General features: G+C 38.6%; 1 protein-coding gene across 2 annotated transcripts in view; it reads left to right on the top strand.

The window, feature by feature from the left end:
* The window catches only part of SLC25A21 (solute carrier family 25 member 21), a 378,311-nt gene that overhangs the window by 295,528 nt on the left and 59,858 nt on the right, over positions 1–22,925 (top strand). For both annotated transcript variants that reach the window (XM_074955881.1, XM_074955880.1), the window contains one exon: positions 7,108–7,191. In XM_074955881.1, coding sequence (XP_074811982.1) covers positions 7,108–7,191 — 84 coding nt within the window. The remainder of the gene's footprint in view (positions 1–7,107; positions 7,192–22,925) is intronic.

Genomic DNA, 22,925 nt, shown 5'->3' with positions numbered 1-22,925 from the left:
TGGCTTAAAATAATTAGGTTTTTGTTCTGAAACGTAATGTTCATTTGTTCAACAGCTTGTGTGACTAGAAGGATTTACTATTAAAATAAACGGCAGAATTATACTCTCAATTTAGTTATTATCCCATAAGTAATATAAACAACCTGAAGAATTTGTGCCAAATAGTAGAATAAACTACCTTATCAAGGTCCATTTTATAATATCGGGTTTCACATGAAATTTAAGCACTAGTAATGCCATATACAGCATTTATAGTAGCTGTGCAAATCTGCATTCATATACAGCCCTAACAAATGGCACCAGAGTAAATGTTTAAGTTAACAAATTTGATAGCTGTTTAAATTGTGATCCAGTTATATTTGAATATAAGCGTGTAAACTGCCAAAAATATAGCCTCAGACTATCAATTTTCAAATCTAGTTATGCTTATAGGAGCAACTGCAATGAGGTATGTCTGGAATCACAGGAAATTAATTAAAGTATAAGTTCTAGTTGTTGACCTTACATTTCAGAAAGCTATACATGTTTAAAAGCTTTTTTAGAATTTACATTGCACAGAAGATTTAATTTGCTTTTGTTACTATGCCAAACAATTTCCCATCTATCATCTAAATTGACTGAGTACCCAAAGTTATATATTTACAGTAGGCATATAAATGCTTTTCCTCCTTCATACTTTGCAATCAGGGAAGGAAATATCAAGGATTTGATTCACATCTTAAAATTGCACGGTACAGCTGTCATCTCAGTTAGACGTAATAAGGGTGTGTAAGTTAAAGGGGAGACAGAAGACTCACCTGTTAACAAAGATCATGAATATGGTCCAAATGCTATTTTTTTCTTGCGAGAGAGAAAGCACCCATTTTTTCTTTCCCTTTGATCTTCTCAGCAGCAGACCTGGTGTATTGGCAGCACAGTACTGAGCACCAAGAATCTCTGGAATTCATGGGTGAAATCCTGGCCTCATTGAAGACAATGGGCAAAACTTCTATTGCAGGAGTGACCAACCTGTGGCTCCGGAGCCACATGCGACTCTTCAGAAGTTAACATGCGGCTCCTTGTATCGGCACCAACTCTAGGGCTGGAGCTACAGGCGCCAACTTTCCAGTATGCCGGGGGCTGCTCACTGCTCAACTCCTGGCTCTGCCACGGGCCTTCCCCCACTCCACCCCTTCCCACCCCCTCCCCTGAGCCTGCCGTGCCTTCACTCCTCCCCCCTGCCCCCAGAGCCTCCTGCACGCCACCAAACAGCTGATTGAGATGTGTGGGGAGAGAGGGGGAGGTGCTGATCAGCAGGGCTGCTGGTGGGTGAGAGAAGCTGGGAGCAGGTGGGGGGAGCTGCTGGGGGGCTGCTGACATATTACTGCAGCTCTTTGGCAATGTACGTTGGTAATTCTGGCTCCTTCTCAGGCTCAGGTTGGCCACCCCTGTTCTATTGAGTTTAATGGAGCCAGGATTGACTCCATGAGTCTGTGCTGTATGGACAAGGTTTGGTTGCTGACAGTATATTTAAATACAGATATCAAATACTGATTTACCCCTTTTTGACAATAAGGAAATGATAGTATTTTTAACATGTATTGAAAAGCTTGTGGCAAATATCTCCAACAGCTGGCGATGGGGCAGTAGATGGAGAGGGTGCTGAGTTTCTACGGATAATTCTTTCCCAGGTGTCTGGCTGGTGGGTCTTGCCCACATACTCAGGGTCTAACTGACCGCCATATTTGGCATCAGGAAGGAATTTCCCACCGGATTGAATCGGCAGAGATCCTGGGGGAGGGGGGTTCGCCTTCCTTTGCAGCATGGGACATGAGTCACTTGCAGGTTTCAACTAGTGTAAATGATGGAGTCATGGGGGAGGGATAGCTCAATGGTTTGAGCATTGGCCTGCTAAACCTAGGGTTGTGAGTTCAATCCTTGAGGGGCCATTTAAGGATCTGGGGCAAAAATTGGGAATTGGTCCTGCTTTGAGCAGGGGGTTGGACTAGATGACCTCCTGAGGTCCCTTCCAACCCTGATATTCTATGATTCTATGGAGTCTCTATAACCTGAAGTCTTTAAATCGTGATTTGAGGACTTCAGTAATTCAGCTTGAGGTTACAGGTCTTTTACAGGAGTGGGTGGGTGAGGTTCTGAAACTTGCAATGTGCAAGGAGGTCAGATTAGATTATCATGATGGTCCTTTCTCGCCTTAAAGTCCATGAGGCTATGAGAAAGCCTTACACAGCACTTGGCATCAAATGGGGGAGGGTTAGTAAGAGCTGGGTGAACAGACTTTGAAAGCAAAAAAAAACAAAGGTACCTGGGCTGTCAGGCACCCAGAAGGCTATCTTGGTGAGGGATAGTAGAATTGACAACTTGTGGGAGGGAGAGAATACAAGGTATCTCTTCTCCTCAGCCAAGTAACACCTCAGCCTCTCTTTCCCCACCATCCTGTGGATTTCACTGCATTCAGGGTGAAACTGGCTTGCAAACTTTTGCAGAGGGAGGGGTCACTGGGAAGCATATGGGGACTGCGGGAGTTTACAAAAACTGGGAGAAAACACTGGATTTTGTAAAAACAGCAAGGACAGTGGGACAGACCATGGAAACAGATGTGTGATTTTCAGGGACATATGATCACTCTACGTAAGAGGGTTTTGCACAGAAACTGCTTCACAGAATGGTATAATGATTACTAATGGGAAATGGCTGGCACAGATGGCAAAAGAAAACGGGCATCCTTTGTGTTGAAGAGGAGTTTATTTGTGCCTAACAGATCTAGTATTAGAAGTGGTGATATTTGCATGGCAAAGTATAGTGAAGATGGAAAACTTTACAGAGCAAAAGTTCGCAGCATAAAAGGTAACAACCTAACTGTGAGACATGTGGATTATGGATCTGAGGAACTTGTTGGCAGAGAGATGATTAGACAAATTCCTGATCAACTGCTTACAATACCTATGCAAGCATTTCCATGCTGTCTATCTGGATTCAATTCCCCAGGGGGTTCATGGAGTGATGAAGCAAAAGACATTAGAGGAGTCATTCAAGGGCAGTTTCTGTCCATAAAGATTACCCCTTTCATGATGTCCAGGTGAGAAGGACCTGGGATTATTTGTCCTACAAATAGCAGTTGTACAGCTGCACAAATATGGGTCATTTAATCATAGCTTCTTTGATTTTGGATCACAGAGGTTTACAACTTGGAGTTTAGGTTTTGAATAAACACCAAAAATCTCAAAAAGAAAAGCATTTAAAATGGCTATTTTTACATGGTTTCCACCTGAAACCATAACCGTTCCTGGACCCGTCCTTTCCTTTTCCTTTTCAGGCTCTTGTCCTCAACTAGCTTGGGAATCCCTCCTCTTATGTAATCTTCTGGGGTGGATTGAGGACAGTGGCTACTGCCTCCTCTTACAAACATCACGAAGCCTTTGTGGTAAACTTAGGAGGGAGAAGGAGATAATTATTGCTGCAGCATTTTGAACAGACTAGAGAATCAGCAAAGCTGGTGGAGAAGAGGTTACAGTTGGGGAAAATGTCAGTTGTTTGAACCTTTTTCTAGTGATACGTTCAATAAACTTGCACCTTGTTGCAGCATCCACTGTCTATTGCTTCTTGTTGTGTGGCAACGTTGTTAATGCACTCTTAACCCGGGTGCTTCAAAGGGCTCTGCATGGGCAGATCCAGGTGCCCATATGGAGCCCTAGAAAAGGACTGTGGCCTTATCTTGTTAGCGTCCTTTCACTCTGACTCTGAAAAATGTTTAGTTGCAGGTTTTGCTTTTTAGACTTCAGAATCTTAACCAGACCAGAAATGTGTGCTCCTTTCTATTTAGTCAGGCAGGTTAGCTTCTGTAATTCTAACAAGCCAATAATGTATAAGACACAGTCTTCCGGTTTCCAAAGCGCAAGAAATTCACTTGAATATGAGCATTTAGTTAACACTGTTTTCAGAGAGAAATAGATTTGAAGCAGAAAAAAAGCATTGTGTGTCTCCAGGTTGTGCTCAATCCCCTAGTGAATAATGTAAAACAGACCAGGTTGTTTTTGAAGTGAATGCTTTCACCCTTCTTTATTATTACTAGTACAACTACAGGGTGCTGCTGTGGCTGCTGCTCCTCCCCCCAGCAAAACAAATAAACATCTTGTCAGTTCTTCCTCTAGCTTCTTCTAACAAGTACTGGTGATCAGTTAGCTAGTACATTAAAAAGTTAAACCTTATTTTATTGAGGCAAGCAATTCCAAATCAAATAACCCAGTTCACAGATCTACATTAGAGCACATAATTGGCATATATTTTAGGATTGCTGTTAAAGCTATTAAAAAGATTTACTAGGGAAGGAATTAATCCAAAAACCCTAAAGGAAGGAATATGTTGTTTGTGTCAGTGTTACAAATGGACTCACTTAATACTAACATCTTCTCTCCCTTTAAAAAAGAAATTGAAATAAATGTAAAAAATATTATTTAACATTTTTAGTAAGAAGTTATCCTTTTACCCCATAAACTGATACAAATAAATTAACTATTATTTTATTAAAGTGCTTATTCTGATCCTGCATTTTATGAGCAGAAATATTAAGAATTAAGAAATATACAGGACAGTTGTATGTGGCTATAGGATAAAGCTAAAGTAAAATAATTTTAATATATATTATCTCTGTTGGGGTAGCCCAGGATTAAGGCCCCAATCCAGCAAATATTTATGCATGTGCTTAAATTTATGCACATGAGTAGTCTGGTTAAATAATTTGTATGTGTACAGGTAGCACATGCATCGGTGTTTACAGGATAGGGGCCTATGTTTTTCCAAGAGTATTTTAGAAACAATCACCTTTATTCTAAATGTCTGCTTAGGACGAAAGTCTTAAAACTTCTGAAAAAAGTTTTATGGTTTAGGACTGTCTTTCTATGTAAATACTAGTCTACAATTTCTTTCAATTACTAGTGAATTTTTACAAGGTTTCTTTTTACAACAAATGGAGCCCATCACTTTTTAATTTAAACTTTGAGGTATAAATGATCAAGGCTTAAACATACTAATATTAGTATAAATCCTACGTGTGTGTGTGTGCTAAGATTTTTTTTTCAGTCTTGATTTCTTGGCTAGTGTAATGTAACAACTTACAACATTCCGTTGCTGTTATTACTGTTGGACTTTGTGCGATGCCATTGAGGCATTTTCAGCTATTAACCTTCCCAAGGGTTCTTTTCAGACAAAATGTTATGCATCAACTCTCATATGAGTGTAAACCTCTAGAACAGCAGTCTCTGCTTTGCCAACTTGGCAGCAAGTTCTCTCACTAATAAAAGAGGTTACCTCAGATGGAGATCCCACATGTGCCTGAACTGCTTTTCTTAGGACTATGGAGCGATCCAACATTTCCTTCTAAATGCATTCAAAAAAGATGTGGGTTTGCCTTCATAATGGCCCAAAGAATTATATTACATCACTGGAAATTTGTCTCCCAGAGTGAAGAAAATGCTTAGATTTGTTAGTGCAAACAGCTTAGGAAACACTGATAGGCAAAACTAAGAATGCCTTTTGCTAAAATGTGAAAACCTTTTTTGATCCTGCTGAGTCCAGTTGAGATGGAAGAGAAAATTGTTGTTTAATATCATTTAACTAAAATTGTACTAGTTGGTGGTATTATTTGAAGCTGATGGTGTCTAATCAGAATAAGAAGCCATATTTGTATGTTTTCTGTCTAAAACACAAATGTATGCTATGTGTGAAGAACATAAATAAAAAGGTAAACATGATTGTTTTATCTTTTGCTTAGGACTTCCAGCAGTATTTGATTATAATAATTAATGTCTGAATGATTCTTTGAAGCAGGCGTTATTTAATGCACAGGGCTGATGTTACATGAGTTATAATGGCAGTCTGTAGATGGCCTCAAACAATGCTATTCTGAAATGAGATTACTAACATTTGTGTTTGTGTTGTTTTGGATGCTGGATAGTAATTGAAAAAAATCTAAAAAGAAATTATGTTCTTCCAACTCTGTTTGAAGTTCCCGTGATGTGGAACTTGGCTAGGCTACTCAAGTGAGCATCTTTGTAGCTCTACAGTTTTAAAAATGAGATATAATGAAAGAGTGCACATTTTGGTTTTAGATGATAACTTTCTCTACAAAGTCCCCTTATTGTGTAGGATGTAGCCAAAGACTTCTAAGTGTAATCAAACTGTGAACAAAAGCACAGTATATCCAAGGCTCAAACTGGAAAAAGATGTCATGATCCCCCCAAACCCCACCCCGCATACACACTTTTAAAACAAAGGGTGGAGGGGATGGGGAATGTACGCGCGAGCCTCTTTTTCCTTTTCTCTATTGGCAGCTTAGAGAAGTAGGTGTACCCCCATTTGGAGCACTCAGCAGATTAACACAGTGAGTTATGCTGACCATCTTTATCCAGAGTTTATAAACACTGGCATGTATGTTTGCAGTCTTAAATCATAATCTTGTTGTTTTTCTTAAGGCTGATGTGCTGCAAGCATTGTCAGCTTGCTGCTGAATGCTCACTATGTGTCAAAATATGAGCAGAAGAAAGGTGACTTCATTAAAGTATTGATAGCTGCATTTTATATTGTTCGCCTCTGTGTTAAATGTCCAAAAGTGACTGTTAGGCGCCTGATCTAACTTCCAATAGAATCTCCTGATGATTTTAGTTGGAGTTGGATCAGACACTAAAAATAAGAAATTGTATGGTAGGTTCATTTCACAGTGGTAAAATGCATTACAATATGCTACTTCAGATTTCTGAAAACAGGGTCTGATTCAAAGACCATTGAAAGACTCCTATGAACTTCCATGGACTTTGGATCAAGTCCATGATTTGCAGTTTATTTTTTACACAACAAGAAAGAGGTGTAAATTGTAAAAGTGTTGGCTATCTGAATACTATGAACTACTAAAAAGTTACTTTTAAAACTGTATTTCTCCTTTGTTTAATAACTCCTATGAAAGTAGTGTTAATAAGAATAAATATCAGGAACAGTCTATAATAATGAATAAGATATATCAATAAACCTTAAAATCCTTTTATATAGAAATTGGAAAGCCGAAAGTGGCTTTTAAAATCCTTAACTTCACATGCTGTTATAAATTGTATTTTTTAGGTTCCAAATTCAAAGAGGGAAAACTGATCCAACCAGTTACAAGAGCTTGGGGGACAGTTTTAGGACTATTTTCCGGACCGAAGGGTAAGAATACATATGTTATATTTGTCAATTTTATGTGGCTGTTTCTAATCACCCAGCTTTCCAGACATTGGAACACTGCTTTTAAATTAACCCTTTCTCCTGTGGGCAGAATTTGGCAAACATTTTATTTGACATAATAAACACAATCTGAAATGCCTTACACATCATTTAGATGCAGGATGCTTAATTATGCTCTTTGTTACACCAGTATGGACTCACTGAATTCAGTAGTGTAATACTGATTTGGCCTAGAACCTATGTCATTAAAATCCTCTCTATTTAATATATAATAACACCAATCCAGTGCAGCACCAATTCCTGAACGCTGATTAACTGGCATTTCAAGTTAGCCAAGGTGCATTAGCTTCCCAGCAGTTGCCCTAACTAATGCTCCACAGGAGCAACTTCTCGGTTCTGTGGAGCATCTGAGATCTTTTCTAGGGTTCCTCCCCCCGATCCAACAGATCTCTTAAGCATGTGCTTAACTTTCAATACATGAGCAGTCTCACTGATGCCAGTGAGTTCAGTGGGATTACTCACAAGTTTAAAGTTAAGTACATTAGCAACAGGACCTCTGCATGATTGATGCTTACCTTTAATAGAGGGGACTCAAATTAGCCAAATCCCAGTTTTATACAGCTTGCAGGCTTACCCCCAAGAACTTTGAAAATACAGTAGAAACCTGATTTTATACTGTATGGATTTTCAGTACTTGACTTTACTATGGATTAAATAGAATTGTGCTTTTACATAAGTACAGAGTAGCAGAACTAATGTTTTCAATCACTAAGTAAAGAAATCTTTACAAATGTTTCCATTAAGTTTGTGAGATAGAAGTCTGCAAATCCGTCTGCGGTGATTATGTTGCTTTCAGTTACTTTTTGATTCCTGGTGAAGAACTGCTGTGCATCACACCTATAAGACATGTGACATTTTAAAAAACATTCAAAAGTTTGCTAAAATAACTAGGATTTCTGGTTTTTCTGATTTGTGTGTGTGTTATTCTTTATCCCTTCTGAAAGAAAAATGAAAAATGTATAATCCCTTCATCTAGTTGTTTAAAAAAAAGCATAAATCAGGTATAAATCACCAGTAATTCAGTATTTTGAATTCAGTGGGCATTTGGGTGTGATATGAATGCAGGACTGGAGGCTTGATGTCTTTTGGGTCTGATCCAAAGCCTACTGAAGTCAATGGAAGTCTTTCTTGACTTTAGTGGGACAACTCACAGTGTGTAAAATTAAGCATGTGTGTGAGTCTCTGGAGGTTTAGGGACTAAGTGAATAAAATATTTCCTATTTAGCCAACTTTGAGCCTTTTTTTAACTCTTCTATCATTGGGTAGTTTTGTCCAGTCCAGGGGTGTAAAGTAACAGAGACTATATGAACTTGAATATATTATTGGAGATACAAACCCTTCACCCTGCTCTATTTTTATTTGGAAAAGGAACAACTAATATTCATTTCAATTAAGTTACATTAAAAAGGTAGACTTTTTCCCTCAGATTTATAACCTACCATAAATTTCAAGTAAAGAGCCCTTTTTAATATTCTTTAGAATGTGTTTTTTTATATATGTCTTTGTGGAGTTTCTCTTCAGCAGCGAGACTCAGACATGTTTGTTGTTCAAGAGTTTTTGTCACATAAATATTGTACTTTCAATCATTTCTCAAAGACACAAAGACTACTTATCCCATTAATACAACTCAGTTAATGCTGATATTATTGCCATTTGCAAGGAAATGTGTGGTAAATTACCTTATTCAGAATATATACCATACCTGTTGTCAAGGTTCCTTCCCCACTCTGAACTCTTGGGTACAGTTGTGGGGACCTGCATGAAAGACCCCCTAAGCTTATTCTTACCAGCTTAGGTTAAAACTTCCTCAAGGTACAAACTTTGCCTTGTCCTTGAATCCTATGCTGCCACCACCAAGCGTGTTAAACAAAGAACAGGGAAAGAGCCCACTTGGAGACGTCTTCCCCCCAAAATATCCCCCCAAGCCCTACACCCCCTTTCCTAGAGAAGGCTTGATAAAAATCCTCACCAATTTGCATAGGTGAACACAGACCCAAACCCTTGGATCTTAAGAACAATGAAAAAGCAATCAGGTTCTTAAAAGAAGAATTTTAATTAAAGAAAAAGTAAAAGAATCACCTCTGTAAAATCAGGATGGTAAATACCTTACAGGGTAATCAGATTCAAAACATAGAGAATCCCTCTAGGCAAAACCTTCAGTTACAAAAAGACACAAAAACAGGAATATACATTCCATTCAGCACAGCTTATTTACCAGCCATTTAAACAAAAGGAAATCTAACGCATTTCTAACTAGATTACTTACTAACAAGTTCTAATACTCCATTCCTGTTCGGTTCCCGGCAAAAGCATCACACAAACAGACAGACCCTTTGTTCCCCCCCCCTCCCCCCGAGCTTTGAAAGTAACTTGTCTCCTCATTGGTCATTTTGGTCAGGTGCCAGTGAGGTTATCTTAGCTTCTTAACCCTTTACAGGTGAAAGGGTTTTGCCTCTGGCCAGGAGGGATTTTATAGTTCTGTATACAGAAAGGTGGTTACACTTCCCTTTATATTTATGACACCTGTGGTGCAGCTTGCCTTCAAAAACAACTTTACAAAATCTCTAGTTCTTGATATGAAATAGAAAGTCAATAACTTTCAAAACAGATCTGCTCCCAGTCTTTCTTCTGTCAGCAACGTCACAGACAACTGACCATAACACTTACATCCCTAATACTGCTGCCATAGCCTTTTGCTACCCAGTGTTTTCTTCTTTGTTGCATGTCCTTTGAGGGGCTTAACTGATAACAAACAATAAGGGAAAACCTTGATAGTGGTATTATCTCAAGAGAACTGATTAGGGATCTGAGTTATGTGGTGTTAACAAGAAGAAAATGTAGAGAATTTTTCTAATTTTGAAAGTGTGTTGACCTCAATCTGGAGTCAGAGCAGAATATTTCTGATGTTTTCAAGTGTTAATGTTTGAACCCGTGGGCAGAAGTAGAATATGAGCCCGGTATAGGGAAAGGTTCTAAATTAAGATTTTAATCTACTAGTGCGTTGCGCAGAGTTTCTAGTGGGTTCTAGCTAAAGCTATGAGAGAAATTCTTGCCATCAGTGAAACACCGTGATTACATTCATCTCTAATATTTTGGCAGAAACAAAAGGTGATTTTCAGAGGCAGAAAAATGAAATTTCTTTATGAATTTCACCTGATCCTTCTTTTGACCTTAAAGAAGCTAATAACAAAAGCTGAAAATGACGCAGGCAAGATTGTGGGATTTATTGTTTTACGGGATGAACACTTTCTATAGTGTGGGCTTCTTTCATCCAACATCAAGCATGCATGTGTTCTTGTCAATCTATTGTTTGCTTGAAAAAGGACATTTTGTGTTGCCCTTCTAGTATTCCCTGGTAAGGTTGGAGATGTTATTTTGTAATTCCTCTGCTGTGTCATAGAACAACTGGTATTGTTCGGCGCTGTTCCTCACAAAGAGTTGCTACCTTGGAACACTTAAACTGTTTCCACTTATGGTCTATCTGTAGTAGAGATTCGTGTTGTAACTGAAGAACAAATATCTCTAATGTAGACAGGCCCTTAAAATGGCATTGAAGGCTCAAAGACTTAAAGTCTGCCCCTCGGTGCCTTTGTCCCATCTTACATGATTGGATAAACAAGGGGTTTTACATTGACTTCAGCTGAGTCAGGATTTCATCCTGAGTCTTCAACAGTAGAGCTGGGTGAATTTTTTCAGCTGACACTTTTTTTGATGAAAAATTCAGACTCAGCGTTGCTGAAACGTTTCATAAATTCATGTCGATTTCACTGAATTGTTTCAGTTAAAAAAAATCTAAAAATGATAAAATAAGATTATGAGAAAAATCAAAACAATGATGATTTTTTTGTTTCTTAATTTCTTTCAGATTTTTTTTAAAGTCAAAGCTCAGACTCAAAGGATCAAACAAAACATTTAATTTGATCTGAAACAAAAATGTTCTTGACTTTTCGATTTGTTGGAAATTTTGAAATGTTTTCCTGTTGAGTCAACCAAAATGATTTGGGGAGGGAGGGGAATGGGCGGGTTGCCAACAGACCAAAAAAAAATAATTTCTTCCCAGAGCTCTGTTCAACTATTAGTCTACTGGCCTGTCTCCATTAGGGATTTTTCCTAATGTAGACAGATCATAAGAAGTAACAGTTTGAGTGCCCCAAAGAAGAAGCTATTTCTGAGGGATGGCAATGAATACTATCAGTTGTTCTATGGCACTGAAGTATGGAAGAGGATATGGAGGGAGCAAATTTATAGACTACGAAAAAGTAACTGAAGTAGCAGCATGTACAAAAAATAAATGTACCGCCCTGTAACAGAGGCTCTTTATAGTAATTAATGAAATGCCTAAGCTGTAAAGTAATTATTCCGTTTTTCCAGGGGCGTGGAGGGAGGCAGGAGGTCACATTGTCACAGTCATCAGTCCATGAGTACCAGCTTAAAGAGGGAAGAAACTGAGAGAAGAAGGTGTAGAAAAGACAGTTTGATAGACACAGTCAGCAATTTTGGCTTAAAATAAACAGATATCAAAAAATAACCCAGAAAAAATGTATGATATAGGAGCTGCTCTGTCAGTCCCAAGTCTGGAGGCAACTGCCCAAAGAGAAATTATGAGAGTGCTCGCTCAGCATGAGCGACAGAAATCATGAAGAGGAGACAGAGAAAGATTCATTCCAGAGTAAAATATTTGAGTTCACCCAGGGAGAAATTCCCTTCTGTGAAGTCGGCCAACGAAAAGCTAACGCACCACTTAAATGCTATATAGGACCTATTCTGAAGACTTAAGAGGACTTAAATGGTGCATGGGCCTTATGCTGGCCCTCTGCACAGAAGCAAATTTCACCCGTGATAAGTCAGCCAAGTTTAGATACACTGATCTGAACTCCCCAGTTGTTTTGTTCTAATCGTTAAACCATGTGATCTCCTGGCCTTATAGTCTTGCCATATAAGGCTATTCTGACTGAATAATCACTGAGCTGAGATCTTAGAGAAAATGGTATCCTGCCAGATATAATTGAAATATATGTTGAAATATGCGGTCACAAAATCTTGACCAGATGCCGTAGAATGCAGTTGATTTTTTTTCTGCCTAATAAATACTATGGTGACAGTACTTCCCATCTGGCCCATCTCATAAAAAAGAAGCTGTGTACATAAATAAAATATAAATTACCAGTTTGTACAGTCTTTAAGGGTTTTCCTTGGTTTCAATACAGATTTGATTTGTGGATTGGTCGGATCAAACAGCAAAAGACTAGGGGCTAGAATTCTCTGCTTCTGTAAATTGGTGCTGTTCAGTTGAAAATTTGACCCTGCGTGTGTATTTTTTAAAATGGCAGAGAACACCCCAAAAAACTGGTTTTGGGGTGCAGATGAAACTATGCTTAGCTCATTGCACGTTTCTTTGTAAATCTAAAAAATTAAAATACCATAAAGTTAAAAGATATGTTGTGGCCTGGTTTTATTTTTTTGTTTAAATGTCATTTTAATTGTTTCATAGGCTAAATTTCATTATGTTTTGTTACTGCCAGATTTTTTAAATTAGGCAATGTTTGTACTTCCATGAACCAATAAATAATTAAAAAGTCATGCAAATGAATGTTTTTAACTGGCTGACCTTTAAAGGCAAGTACTATATTTTTCTATAGTCTCCTGAAGTGTATAAAGTCCAAAGTTTTGTAATTAAGACACATGAGATTTTTTTTTTCTGAAATAAGAATTAATTGGAACTTCAAACAGTGGGTGTTGTGCAAGGCATTAGCTTGATTTATGCAATGTGAGCTACCCATTCAAAAAAATCCCGTATCTTGGCTAGCCAGTTCTTCTCATTGTATTTATAGAACCTCTTTTATTGCATCTAGCACTGATCTGACCTTGCCAATTTTGGGTGCAGTTTCTTCAGCTGCGCAACCTGCATGCCTTTTACCAATCTCCCTTATTTTCAATTACTTTTTAAAAAGTAAATGTGACCAGCTTTAGTAGCCAAAGCATGTGAGTCATTCTACCTGTCTTTTTTCCTTCTGTATTCCAGCCACTGTCTTTATCAGTGCTTATTACTGCTTTTCAGTTTTGCTCGTATTAAGGAAGGCATTTCTTTCCAATACACTTTGACAATGTAACTACACATAAGGTAGGTAAACATAGTGGATAAGCCAAATGGGGAACAGGGAATAACAGGGTAAACAAAATGTTGTTACTAAGGGCCTGCTTCTACAAATGTTTACTTCTGGCCACAATGCTTGCTATCCTCAGTATTTATTCAAGTCATTATCACCATGAGCTAGAGTGGCACAGCCCTTACTTGCCTGTGCAGAAGATTAAGGGAGAGTAAGCTCCTCGTACTGCCCTGCTCGTTTGGCTGTGCTCAGATTGTGACACTGGAGATAGGAAGGAGAGTAGAGGCTACTCATCCAGCACTCCCCACATCCCTAACACCACCAACCACCTCACCACTTGCTGGACAGAGTAGCTGCCTGTGCCCATAGGGGCAAGTAAGCTTTGCCATGTAAAAGAGATAAAATAACTTTGCCCTGGGAAGGGAGTAACTGTGTGATCTGCTCCTGAGGCAATGTGCAGCTGCACGCCATCTCTTACTCACGACAGATTCAAAGGTTACTATCTACCCTCTGCCAAGAGTTTGTGTTTTCAGGGTCAGTCCCTAAAATGCTGCTCAATGTTCTGAATATTTACCAATGTGTTTACATCTTTATTTACTGCCATGCCTGTTTAATGAAAAGTTACCCCTACTATGCTACTGCTGTATCATAATAGAAATGTCATGATTGCACAGAACACTACCTCATCATAAACATTCTCCATGGTCTCTTTAACCATTCACTTTTCATCATTCCACTCTTCTTCTCAAATAGAAGGAAAAGTCAGAGCACCAGAAAAAGCATTTCAAATTTAGTCAATTGCAGAACACTGTCACTTTCAAAGGCCTTCAAGACTCTTTCCATCCACAAAATAGTCTGACAACTACAAAAGTGGAAATAAAAAAATCTATGAAAGGCCCTCTAGGTGGAAATAAATTGTCCCCACAGGGAATTAAAATCTTCAAAGTAGGATCCATCCCTTGAACTTTTTTTTCTTGTCTTACAAGAAAACGGGAGCCACAAAACATAAAATTTAATTGAGATTTACTTAAAGTAGGGCTCCGTCTGACAGAGCATTAAAGGTCACATAGCTTTCTATTAAAGAGAAGCTGGAGTATTAACTTCAGGGCTTTTGCTAACTTCTGCTGAAATCTTCCAGTTGCTGCCTATTGTATGGTGGCCAGAGCTTCTTGAATCCTATCATGCCGTGAACAACTTTCTGTTTAGCTAATTAATAGTTGTACATTTGGATTTCTCAGTTTGGGTTAGTTTCAGAGTTGGTGTGTATATTGACAGTTCTTTGACAGCAGAAATAAAACGACCATGAGTATATCTGTTTATTGAGGACTGACAGGTTTATAGCCAACATAAAAATAATCTGATGTTTATTGGGGCAAATGTTTAGACAGAGGATTAACTGAAACTGCTGAGCAGAAAAAAAAATCATTCTTTTCAGACTCCAGATAGGAGGTTAGATCAAATTATATGAACTTTTTTTTGTCACTGTCTTCCTCACCACTGCATCCATCTATGTTATTGATAGTGACTTCGATTTGAATATGAAATGTAAGAATAAAGCAACAGTCTATTGGAATATATATGTTAAATGTATTTAAACACACTTGGGATTATGTCTTATATTAAACATTGGAAATTATACTCATCTGCACTGTCCTAATTTTGAGTTAAAAGCATTAAAATTATAGATGCTATTGTTTAAGGTCTGTGAGTAACAACATTATTATAAACCTGGATTTTCATGGGTTTGTAACTTTATCAGTAAATATTGTTCTGGGCTATAACTGGCTGGTTCTCAGTCGAGGAGTCTGTTACTTTGATTGGTTGATTTGTCTGAAGAGAGCAAAGTCAATTTTTTATGGGTTCCCAATTGAGTAAAACATTGAATGTAAAAAATTAAAATTTGACATGCAGTTTAGTCTGTCTTGAATCTGGATTGTCTTTGGAGAGTACAAAATGAAATTGTTTCTCTTAGTCTATTTAAGACTTTATTCCTGGTGGAGACATTAGATGTTGAATCTATTTGGTTAAGGAACACTTTCTGAATCTGTTTTTAGTTTCATTAAGCTTTGAGCCATATTTATTGCTGGTCCGGCTCCACTGACTTCAGTAGAGTTACACTAGGGCTAAGATTAGAGTTGTTTTTTTAAAAAATGACTTGGGGGAGAGGGAATAGAAATAAAGTTTGCTTAGGGTTCAGTTGTCTGTCTTTTTACCAAAAGTAATGATAACTTAGATGTGTTACTCTTGTAAAAGATGATACTCTGTGTTACTCTTATAAAAGACTTCTTGAAAAGATGACTTATTGCATATTTGTATATTTGGTAGCTCATTTTAGAAGTGTATTTATTTACAGTGTGCTGAGTGAGATAAATTTTGCTTACATTATACACAGATGGACCTAAATGCAACTGGCCTGGTCTACACTACAAACTTTTGCTGGCATAGTTATGTTGGTCAGGGTTGCGAAGAGGTGTGGTCTCTAATGGACAGTTATGCTGGCTGGTATAAGCTGTGTCCATAATAGGAGTGCTTTGCCAGTGTAGTATACAAGTGTACCTGTATTGGTAAAGCACTTCAAGTGTAGACCTGGAAACACAATTCTGATTTTATTTTCAGGACTAACGACTTCAAGGGGAAAAAAATTATATATCGAGCACTACAACTGAGATGAATTATGTACTGTGCTGTCTCATAATTGCCTTTAATTATAATATTACATTCCTATTATATAACTCTGATCATTTTCCTTTATTGTAAGATGTTAAAATAAACTAAAAAAATTAAATTAAATAAATTTTAAAAGAAAGCAGCTACTGAGCTTTTGCGGGAACTATTTTATCATAACATTTTATTGCACAGTGATAAACTCTGATCTCAGTGGAAACACCATCTTATCTTATGCTTTCTTATAGACTTCCATTGAGATCTCAATAAAACAAAATGATTTGAAACAGTGCACTACCATAAAAAATGAAGACATAAGTATTAATTTTCCTTGCTTTTGGGTGCTTAAGTTAGATGCTAAACTCTTTACATTACTTTTAAGTTAAGCCAAAATCTACATCCTTTAAAGTGGTGTTAGAGAACAAGGATGTTTTGGTATTATATATTTATTTACCAGCAATGACTTCCAGACCAAATTTTCACAGTCTGCAAGCCAAAACAAGCCCCTTCTAAACTCGGGGGGTTTTTTGGTCACTTTGTAAGTGTGCCACTGCCAAGCCTGTTTATCTTAAAATCAAGGTGTGTATTTTCTGCATTATACATGCTCCATGAACATCAATAGCAATAAAAACTCTGGAGCCAGAATTTATCTGGCAATTTTTTTTTATTATACCTTCAGGCAGAAAACAATCCAGCTTGATCTTCTAGAGCTACTTACAACATTTTGGGTCTGCACAGTGCTGACAGTGTTAGTAAGCTAAGCATATATGGCTCAAAAGATGCTCAAGGCTGTTCTGCTCAGAATTGCCTTCATGTCTGCAGAATCTGGTAGCCTTAGAACAATGTCTGCCTTGTTCTTGAGTCCATCAAGCCAGCCTGCTGTATATGGCAATTTGCATATGACCATAAACTGCCCCAGGCAGTGGCAGAGGTAGGACATAGAACTGCACAAATCTTGGCAGCTCTGGCTGGGGTAGGTAAGTGGGTGGGTGAATGCTGGAGGGTGTCTGGGGGTTCTGGGTAGGAGGGTGGGTGGTGGAGGATGGCCGGAACTGCTGGAGAGAGTCTGAGTTCTTGGATTAGATGCATGGTAGAAGTTGTGAGGTAGCTGGGTGGGAAGTTGGAGGTGTCTGTCTGAGGAGAAACTGAAAGCTGCGTGTGGAAACTGGTTAGGCCATCTGCAGGGTAAGGTGGGGGTTGGGCGGGCTGTCTGTGGGGTAAGCTGAGTGTAGGTATAAAATTGAGATTAGGGATTGTCTGGGGAGCTGGGTTTAAACTGGGGTCTGGCTGTGGGGTAAACTGAGCTTGTGTGCCTGGAAGATAGGGGTGGCGATAAGAGTTGGATGTGTGGCCCTCCCCACTGGCTCTGGCTGTTCCTCTCATCTTCTTCCTCACTGTGATCCAGTAGGGGAGCAGAGAGAGGGAAAAGACAGAGGGATTGCCAGCCTGCTGGCAGCTGTGAGCAGTAATTGCTGCCCATTCCTGCAGCCCAGCCGGATGTGTGACATCTCAGCTGGGCTGTGGGAATGCATGACACAGCTGCCAAATGAGTGAGTGTCACACCAGATGCATGTCACTTGGCTGCCCTATGCACGAAGCCCTAAATGGAGTTGCCAGTCAGGAGGAGGTGACATGGCAAAACCATGCCCCAGATCCCCTTCCCTCAATGGCTGTTGCAGAGTGGGGATTTACTTCCACTGAACAGGGGCAGGAGTTTCACGGAAATCCAGAGACCAGACCAAGATCCATCCTTCCCCACTCCCTTCTGGTATACTTCCCACCTAAGCAACTTGTGCTACTCGTTTAACCCCAGCTGGTGGGAGAGGGACAGACCCAGAACTGGGAGGTGTGGTGCTGAGAAGGCCTGGAGACCATTAACCTGGCCTCCTCACCCACCCAAACTGCTCATTGGATCCTCTCCATATAGCTAATTTTCCCTCTCTTTGCCCTTGCACATTTGTTAACCTTTCTGTGTGGGGGTTACCCACTGTATAACCTGCACATGTATCCTTCTCCTATACAGTTGTGTCTACTGCAGAAATGACAGGTTTCATCGAAAGGAGTGTGATTTGAAATATTGGAAACGGCAACTATATTAATGTGTAAAATATTGTCACCTGAAAATCTCCAGGTGTTTTGCAAACAACTAATTAAACCTCAGAACACCCCTGTGAGATAAGTAAATATAACTGGAAGTGTAAAGGGCAGAATGTCAGCTTTAACTATGAACCTTGTGCTTTTGTGGATTTAACTTTGACTCTTAGGGCTAAATTTTCAAAACCTTGTGCTTGCTTTGCATGTCTTTAAAGAAGTAGTGCAAGGATTAGATGAGTGTTTGCATATTTTCAGTGAGCATGAATTTATTGACAGGAAATTTATGCTTGCAAAATATGGGTAGGGACATAGAGAGTTATTTTAGTGCATAATGAAAATGTTCAGCTGTGTTTAAACTAACCACTTGGAAATGAAGATCTCTATTTGTTTCTCCAGTTCTCCTTTCAACATTAAGACCCTCATATTACAACCGGATTTCAGTAGGGCGCCACATGGAATGAAGGCATCCATCCATGTGGATCCCATCTCGGGACTGGGGCCTTATCATGTGCTCTTACAATGAAAGGCCTTATCATGTGCTCTTACTATGATGCCATAGCATGGATTTTAGCTTTTTGGTGTCATTTTATGGAAGAAATTGCAGCCTTCCTGATGGAAAATTAACAAAAATTGTTGCCCTTTTAAAGATAGCTCACAATGTTTCTGTATATGTTTGCAATGTGATGTAATTTTTCTCAGTGCACTCCCCAATATCCTTGCACTCACTATATCTGCATCCCTGCTTTAAATAGACTTCTATGCAATATGGTATACAGATGATATTCCTGTTTTCCATTTTGGCTGGTTGTTTATCTCTTTTTTAGAATTGTGTGTTCCCCATGTCATTCACATTCTCTGCTTGAATGAATGTCAAACTCTTGGATTAGAACCACTCTATAGCATTGCATAGAGTCTATGAGGGTATTAAAATTAGTTTTAACTTTGGGGGAAGGAAGTGGAAAGATTCTGTGATTTTTAGAATTTTCTTTGTGTTTTGACACTATTTATATGTTGCTTGAAAAAATTAGAGCAAATGTAGCTAGCATGAGGAACAAATTTTTAGATTATATGTAGGCTTGGGAAGATTCAATTTTTTGGTAGTCAGTAAATGTCAATTTCACTGTCCACACACACATGAAAAAATATTTCCATCAACAATAATAGAAATTTACAGAAACGCAAAGTAAGAAAAATGCTGCTTGAGGACTTATTAGACTTTGATTTAGTGATATTTATTTTTTCTATTTTGTCTTATATGATTGAAAATTTGTGTTTTAACCGTCATGAAACTTTAATTTTTTGAACTTCAGCATTTTCTGTCATTAAATAATTGCCTGACCTTCCCATAATTTCCTGCAACTGTGAAAATCAAAACTGATAAAAATAGAAAATTCTTTAAAATAAACATTGATATAGTCAGTCAAAATTATACATTCTGCCAAGCCTAGTTAGGTAGGTGAAAAACATCATGCTCTCTTGTGAAAATTCATACTCACATTTTATGTAGCAATTTTGTCTCTTATTTCCAGGCACAGATATTACAAACCTCAAAAAAATCTTGACTTACTTTTTTATTTTCAAACAATAGAAAAGTATGTTCCATTGTGTGTGTGTGTGTGTGTGTGTGTGTGTGTGTGTTTTAGTTATACAGGAGGTCAAACTGAATGATCACAGTGATCCCTTCTGACTTTATAATCCATAAATCTATAAAATATGCATGCAAGTATGGGTCTGTTACTGAAAAAAGGAAAGGAAAGAAAAAAGAATTTATAATCAAGAGAAGCTCAGCTAACAAACCCAGAATAGTTGGTTGTTTCTGCTAAAATGATCAGCAGTGAAACAATAATAATGATACCTACCTCTTCTATAGTTCTTTTCATCTGTAGACCTCTGAACGCTTTGCTACAAGAGTATAATTATCCCCATTTTACAGATGGAGAAATGGAGATATAAAGAAATGAAGTGACACAGCAGGCCAGTAGTAGAGCCAAGAATAAAATCCAAATATTCTGAGTCCCTGTCTAGATCCAGTGGACCACATTGCCTTCAAATAGTTAACTGTTCACAATGGCATTATTATCAGGAGGTTTCGTCATTAGGTGTAGAGTATTTATCTTCTATTGCTGCCCACAGCTTGCCTGACACCACCTTCAAATATTAACACTCGAACACATGAGAAATATTCTGCTCTGACTCTGGATTGAGGGCTAATTCTATTCTCAGTTTTGTACAACCTTACTAAATACAATGAGGTTTCACAGATGTAATTGAGGGCAGAATTTGGTTCACAGAATTTTTATTATGGATGGAATATGCAAACCAAACAGAACACAGGTCAACTTTCAGATTCTAGGGGTTGGCTTTGAAGGGTGGTATTTAGGAAAAACATTTTACTGTGAAAATGAGTAAATTTGATCTGGAAGTCATAGAGGCAAAATAAACAAGGACACCATTTTTAGAAAATAACTTTGGAGAATCAAACATTTGAAAGACAAAATACATCAGTGCTCCTTTCAATATGCTCATTTGTTTTTCCACTGGAACAGAATGCAGTGAAATTATATATATATATATATATGCGTGTGTATATTTGTTAGGACCATATGGGCCAGATCCTCAGCTGGTGTAAATTGTTGTAACCACATTGCATTCACTGGAGATATGCCAAGTTAGTGCAAATTAGTTTCACAACAACAAAGTCTCTGGAGATATGCCAGTTTAGTGTAAGTCGGTGTAATGACAACTCACTGGAGACATGTGAGTTCAGTGTAAATCATTGTGACAACAATTAAGTGACTGGAGATATGCCTGTTTACACCAGCTATCTGACTTATATTTTTTTTAGTTTCATACATTTTTAAAATCAGATCTTTAAAAATCTGTTAAATATTGCTGATGTGCTGACTATTTCTATGCAAGCCCTCCACAAATGCATCAGTAGAACATATATCAGACCTACATTTATTAGTAGTGCCTTGTGATAACCCCTAGAAGCCCCAATTAGAGATCAGCCCCATTGTACTGGGAGTTGTGTACACACATAATAAAAAGATGGTGCCTGCCTTAAATAGCTTACAAGGTAGTTTTCCCATCTACAGTATTTAGTAAAACATCAGCAGCACTTCATTTACACTCCTTGCTTATAATTTTGCTATACGAAGACATTTATATTTTTATCTACACAGTGTTAATTAATCTGTCTCAGCTGCACAGTATTTGCCATCTTATTTAAATGGGTTCATTCTATAATTGTGCTTTCAAAACCTCCTTTGAATCAGGCATAGAAATGATCTACAACATTATTTTATCTATTTATAGGCCCAGCTGTTATTAGTTGTGCTATTTTTTTCAAGTATGAATTTTCTTTTTTCAGAGAAACAATATTATTAACATTTTGTGTGTTATAATCAATGAGTTTAAGCTTGGTTTGCAAACAAAACATATAGCACTAATTAAGCTCTGTGTTCTGGAAGCCAGGCTGTAGAATACAAGTTTAAGATCCTAACATCTATGGTCCCAGTCCTGCAAGTGGATAACATATGGGTGCATTCAGTGGGTCTACTCAGATGTGTGAGGTTACTCACATGCATAAGGTTTGCAGGATCAGTCTGTGTCATCATAGAGTTAGAGTGACCAAACATCCCATTTTGGCTGGGACAGTCCCTTTTACAGGCTCTGTCCTGGCCATCCTGACTGTTTGGTTTTTTTTTTCCCCCAAAGGAGGCATTTGTCTCATTTGTTCTTGCTGACTTGATCAGTTGGCAAGAGCAAACAGGACTGCCAACTTTTGTCAAAAAAGTTGGGTGCGGTGTGGAAGGGGCAGGCAGAGATGCCATCCCCCCGCAGGGGGAGCCAGGGTTGTAGGGGAAGCAGTGTTTCAGCATATGGGGGCCCCGCAAGCTTCCAGTGACTGGGCAACAGCCTCATATTTGGGGGGGGGGACAGGGTTCCCGCAACCAGACAACAGCATGGGGGGGCCCTCAGGCAAGCAGCTGGGGGTGTCCTGTTTTTCCTTTGGGAAATATGGTCACCCTACATAGTCATAGAGTTTAAGACCACCAGATCATCTAGTCTGACCTCCTCTATATCAACACCACCCAGCACCTGCACCCTACAACTGAAATTACACCAAAGTATTACAACTCACAGGGACAAGATTATTATGTGCCACAGGTAGAGAATAGGTGGGGACCAAGGTGCACCAATGCCAGAGCCCCCTCCCGCTCTCTTTGCCCCCAGTGGCAGGAAACTGATTAAGTGAGATAGACCCAGGTAATCCTGGCCGGTGATCCGCACCCACATGCTGCAGAGGAAGGTGGGAAAAAAAACCAAGATAACTTCCAGTCTGACCTGGGGGAAAATTCCTTCTTGACCTCACATTTGGTGATCAGTTAGACCCAGAGCATGTGAGCAAGAACCAGCCAGCCAAGCAGCTGCGAGAGAGCATGCTTGGTGCCACCTCAGAGCCCCCATCTGACCCCATCCAATGTTCCATCTCCAACTGTAGACATCCCTGATGTGTCAGAAAAAGGAGATTTCAAAAACAAAACAGAATACATGGGGGTGGGAGGGAATCCTTTCCTGACCTCTGCAGGTGGCTCATGTATTGTATGCTTCTGTTCATTATGGATAACAGAAGGTACTTTATATTCTCATAGCTGTACATAATTTAGATTTTTTTTCTCTATACTATGTGGGTTTTTTGTTTTTAACCTGGCATATTTACAGAATACAGTGAATTTGCTTTACTTTTAATACATACTAGAGGTTTTATTTGCCAAAATGGTATAA

The sequence above is a fragment of the Natator depressus genome, chromosome 6, assembly GCF_965152275.1.
Source record: "Natator depressus isolate rNatDep1 chromosome 6, rNatDep2.hap1, whole genome shotgun sequence".
NCBI classification, from domain to species: domain Eukaryota; kingdom Metazoa; phylum Chordata; order Testudines; family Cheloniidae; genus Natator; species Natator depressus.
This window is presented reverse-complemented; position numbering and strand designations above follow the sequence as displayed.